At 46.6% G+C, this 5,411-nt stretch overlaps 1 protein-coding gene across 1 annotated transcript; it reads left to right on the forward strand.

Annotated features, from left to right (window-relative positions):
- Positions 1-522: 522 nt before the first annotated feature.
- LOC140411360 (probable G-protein coupled receptor 139) lies at positions 523-1,636 on the forward strand. The gene is made up of 2 exons (XM_072500482.1): positions 523-592; positions 717-1,636. The coding sequence occupies exons 1-2, from the start codon at positions 523-525 to the stop codon at positions 1,634-1,636; spliced, it is 990 nt and encodes a 329-aa protein (XP_072356583.1).
- Positions 1,637-5,411: the final 3,775 nt, after the last annotated feature.

Below are 5,411 nucleotides of genomic sequence, written 5' to 3' on the forward strand. Positions count from 1 at the left end.
AATCAACAGAGTACATTGACAATGGTACATCAACAAATAGTGATTGGTTACAGTGTGAAACATGGGCCAAACAAGAGCAGCATAGGGCGTCTTGCGGTAAAGCCAAGCGCTGAGGTGACCGTCCTTGATGAAGGAGCTATGCTCCGAAAGCTAATGATTCCAAATAAACCTGTTGGACTTTAACCTGGTGTTGTAAGACTTCTTACTGTGCCCACCCAGTCCAACGCCGGCATCTCCAAATCATTTCTACCTGTAAACATTGATTTAATTGCCTGCCTTTTTTGAACTCACTAATAAGGATGTTAGCATGTTCTCGTAACCTAGCACAACAAACGGAGAATTTCTTTTAAAAAATTTGCCAATGTCTGTTTGTTAAATCACTGTTAATAATGCTAATGAAGACTTTTCACCTGTTGGGTGCCTTGAGAATTGGTTTGTATATAAATATAGCATCTCTTCCAATGCTTTAGTCTGCGTCACTCCCAGTTTCAGCTTCGATATTATTAATCCACTTCTCAGAAGATGGGACAACCAGTTATTGTACTGATAAAAGAGATTTACTTCCCAGTTATCGCAACTATTGGTGTACCTGGTGAGTCATTGTAACTTATTTGCTTTTGATCAGTATTTCCTGTCTCCCTGTAATAGGGTAAAGTAGGTCTACATGTATGTCAATCAGTCGCTAGAACACGGTCTATCTTCTTTATTTCTTTCAGCGAACATGCTGACAATTGTGGTTCTTTGCCGAGGAAAGTGTGGCCTCTCCAAATGTATCTCCTTCTACATGTTGGCCATGGCAACAGCAGATCTACTCGTCATGATTATCAATGTAATGGTGAATCACATTTTCAGTTATAACTTTCCACTTTCATTTCTCTCCCACACTCCCGTGTGTAAGTCCATTCTGTACCTGGCTACTGTAGCACTTGAATTGTCCATTTGGTTCACTGTCTCCTTCACCATTGATCGGTTTGCAGTTATCTGCTGCCAGAAGTTTAAAGCAAAGTATTGCACCGAGAGAACTGTGGTTGTCGTCATAACAATATTCTCTGTCCTGGTCGTTTTGAAGAATGTCCCATTTTTCTTTGCTTACGAACCTCAGCAAATCATTGACAACATGCAGTGGGGTTGCAGGTCTGGTGTGGCATTTTTTTCCTCACCTATTGGTGCGACATTCTTCTGGTTTCACATCACCTGTAAAGTTTGCCTTCCTTTTACTTTAATTGTCTTATTTAATTCTTTGACAAGCAGACGTATTATAATGGCAAGCAGAACCCGAAAGAAACTCCGGTCTGACAAAGCTGAAGAAAAGTCTGATGCAGAGATCGAGAACCGGAGGAAATCCATCATCTTGCTCTTCACTGTGTCGGGCACCTTTTTACTGGTGTGGCTGACAGCTGTGGTTAGTTTTGTGACCACTGGATTGATAACTCCCCGTTCTTACCGAGGTGACCGTACAAACCCTGGCTATATCGCCAGCGAAAGTAGAAATATGTTGAAGTTTTTAAGTTCCTGTCTAAACCCGTGGATTTATGCAGCCACCCAGAGGAAATTCCGGGAAGATCTCAAGAAGGTGCTGAAATCTCCCTGCACACTGATTCTGCGGTGTATCAAAAAAATAAGCCAATCGACCTAGGGCCCCATTTGAAACATTATAATTAACTTTAATTATTATTCCATTCGGCTGGAACTCTCGCTCCTTACAGCTACATGGAATTGCTTATTTATTGTAAGGAATCACAGATACACATCTATATTTACCCCCCTTTATGGCAATCGACATCAGCATTGCATATGTCTTTCTACACTGTGTTGCCTGATAGCTCCAACTGAATAAATATATTACACTGTAAATGTTAGATGCAAACATCAGGAAGCAATAAGTAAATGGAACCTTTGATTAGCTGTAGCCCCCTGAGTTGGCCACTTCCTGACTTAAAATGGAGAACCGTAAAGGCTGAAGGGAAATTCAGCCAACGCAGACAAAAACTAGCAGGTACAAGTTTACTGTGCATTAGACTCTGCAGAAATCCAGACAGCATCAATAAAAGCAGCCATCTGCATAGTAATGTAGCAGCCATCGACATAGTAATGAGCGATCCCCGGGAACAATCAAACATTTTGAGGTAAACAAAGCCAAGCCAGACTCCTCGGCGCCAGCAGGAACCAACACAAAAGAGGTTAACGGACACTTAAAGACCGCCCAACGATCAGGGAACCGCTCCAGCATTGGAGAAATCGAACCAAGCGATTGGAACGAAGTCCAATCACTTGAAACCAGGTACGGGGTCCGCCCCGAAGGGCGGGAAGCCCCTGGGGACTATAAAGCAAAGCCCCCAAGTTCAAATCGTTCTTCTTGACAGGGTCACTCAGCAACGCGAAGCAACCCCTGAGACTGAACTGTCCGGCGGCCTTCAAGAAAGTAACTCTCAAGTCAACGCTCGCTACGAGATAGGTGCTCCTAGCTACCAGTCCATACCAGCTTTGAATCCCGCAGACTCAGAACCCGAACGAAAGGCCATTTGTTCCCCTGACCTGGTGGGCCAGTCCGAAGCTAAGTATAGGCCTGTTAGTTATAGAAATAGCCTAGAAAGTAGAGTTTATGCATGAGTAGCGATGTACTGTGTATAATAAATGTGCTTTGATTTGAATCTTACTAATTGGTGTGTTGAGTTATTGATCATTACTTGAACTTGAACCTCGTGGCAGTATCATAAAGATATCTGGCGACTCTAGAGCAAAGGTTAAACAAACAGAGCCAATTGAACCAACCAAAAGTTAGCAACATATTACTGGCGACATCCTGACGGGACCCGATCTAGAAGTAGCTTAACCAATCCGGGGGAACACAGAATTTGAATTAGAAATCCAATTGGGAACAGAAAAACCACAAGTGTTCAAGCAATTCTGATCAATCCTCATAATTCGGAAGTGTGTTAATGCATGCGTAACTAACAGGGCGATAAGGTAATACTGATAGATTTTGTTGCGAAAACTGTCGGGAGTTTGTATTCCGGAAAATAGCGAAAGCCGTACCCGTAATTACAGCAATGCCTTAATACCCCTTGTTCCAAATTTCAAGAGAAGTATTTAGAGAGGAAAGATGGCAATGCAGGCAATGCAACGCCTCATGAACCCCGAAGAATTCGTGGTCGCAGCGACCAGCAGTAGAGTAGGATAGTGTCCCGTTTGGGAAGAGGAAATCAGAAAGTACCTCAAAGGGTAAGGGTGGCCCCTTTGGAGCAAATTCTGTGAAAATGAGGAAACAGGTCCCGGGAGTATAGGACATACTTGGTGGGAGAACCTGAGTGAGATTCACAAGAAGAGCTTAGGAAAAGCTCGCAAGCCGATGGCAATCGTGTCCTGCTTGGCACAATTGCGAGGCATGGAGGAGGTCGTTAGGACGCTCCGAAAAGAGATAGAAGGCATATATCGAATGAGCAAGGTCGATGTCAGTGAGGCAGAGAAAGAGAATGTAGAATTAAGGAGGAAGTTGGCAGCAAAGGATGGAGAGGTGGATGATGCCAAGTGGGCACACCAGTCTTGTCTGGCGCACCGAAACCGCTTCCAATCCCAGTACGAAAAGGCCTATCAGGACACGCAACGTGCAGTCCTGGTACGCAAGGAAACCAAGAAGCAGGTAGAGGCATTGCAGAGGCAGTGTATTGACCTGAAGGCAGCGTTAAGAGCACTCCATGCTGCCACCACGGAGAAAAGACAAAGCTCATTAGACCACGCAAAGTGCCGGAAGCAGATTGCAGAACTGCAATCTCTGCTTTCAGTTCAGAAAGGATTCCAGGAAACCTTTGGATCACAGCTAGATCAGGAAGACGGCCCTGATTGGTAAGAATTGAGTGAGACAACAGAGATATGTTCAGGGAACATGTGCGCAGGGAAAGCCCCAGAAGAGAAAAGCACCCCAACCCCCCACAGAGCAGATAGTTCAGACTCCAATTAACCCAGTCACCACCCACCGCACAGCCACATCGGACGACACGGAATTTCTGTACACCACCCCCTTAACAGTGACCCAATTACGGGACGTGTGCGAGAAAATCAAACCGTTCCTCCCCACCTCAGACCCCCACCACTTCTTTGCCAGAGTAAAGCAGCAGGCGACCATGTACGGCCTGGATGAGCGAGAGCAAGTAAAGCTCACAGTTTTGAGTTTAGACCCTTCGGTCGTAGCAGCCCTTCCCGACCCACAGAATGTAGGAGGAGGCACGCTTGCAGAAATGCAAACCGCGATCCTAGACGCGATCGGGTATAACAGGGGTGACCCAGTAGAAGGCCTCAATAAATGCAGGCAAAAGAAAACCGAGCACCCCACAGCATTTGCTGGACGCGTGTGGATCCATTTTGCAGCAGTTTTCGGAGACTTGGACCGCGCCCATTTGTCCCCAGACAACATGGCCAAATGGATCCGCACCCTTATCTCCCATGCCACAGAAACAGGACAAAAAGCTTGCGCGAATTATGATCCCTCAGAGGAGGCTCATGATGAGAAATGGGTTGTAAAAAGATTGTCCCGCACCTGGGAGCAATCCGTTCAAAACAAACCCGCAGTTAAAAATCCCGAAGAACAGCCGGCAGAAGCAGACATACAAGCAGTGAAAACGCACCAGAACCCCGCATGGGTGAACGAACGCAGGAACAGCCCCCCACGAAAGTCACAGGAGTGTTACAACTGTGGACAGTTCGGACACTTTGCAAGGGAATGCAATGCCCCACGAAAGCCACAGAGAGCCCAGCAGGCAGGCACTCTAAGTAAGAATAAGACAGAGCCCATACATAGTGTGAGCACCCGTTCAGATCTGACGGACCTGAACGGAACGGACTGACGGTGTACGGGCTCCCCCATTTGGGTCTGCGACACCCTTTGGGATAGGTCCGACCGACCAGTAGTTGCAGCAAAGATACGGGGGCAGCCCATCGAGTTTCTCTGGGACACGGGAGGGTCCTGCACCACAATCAATTCCTCCACCATGTTCCAAAAGGACACATGGCCCACTACAGCCACTATCACCCTCAGCAGCTTTACAGGCCACTCACAGCAGGGACACATCACAGCCCCTGTACCCATTCAAATCGGAACCATTAACACAAAACACCCCGTAGTTTTAGTCGATCTACCCCACACAGCAGAACACATTTGAGGCATATATTTTAAAAATTCCCACAACCTGTCCTTTGATCCAGTCAACCAATGTGTCTGGAGAATGGCAAAATCCGCAAGAGCCCCCGTAACGTTCACAATAGGTGAATACGCCAACAAGATTAGCGCAGTCGGCGAATTTTGGTTTGACCCGACCCCAATTAGCACAGGCAAGCAGGTTAGGGCAGTGTTACAGAAGAACAGGGCAGCATTCGCGACCCACAAACACGACTGCGGCCGGATGACTGGTTCCGTT

This window comes from Scyliorhinus torazame, chromosome 4, assembly GCF_047496885.1.
Source record: "Scyliorhinus torazame isolate Kashiwa2021f chromosome 4, sScyTor2.1, whole genome shotgun sequence".
Classification (NCBI taxonomy): Eukaryota; Metazoa; Chordata; class Chondrichthyes; order Carcharhiniformes; family Scyliorhinidae; genus Scyliorhinus; species Scyliorhinus torazame.

What these genes read in the sequence shown, in the direction of transcription:
- LOC140411360 (XM_072500482.1), top strand. Translation starts at nt 523, where the DNA reads ATGGGACAACCAGTTATTGTACTGATAAAAGAGATTTACTTCCCAGTT. An exon ending in CGCAACTATTGGTGTACCTG is followed by an intron (nt 593 to 716) that starts GTGAGTCATTGT and finishes TATTTCTTTCAG; the next exon opens with CGAACATGCTGACAATTGTG.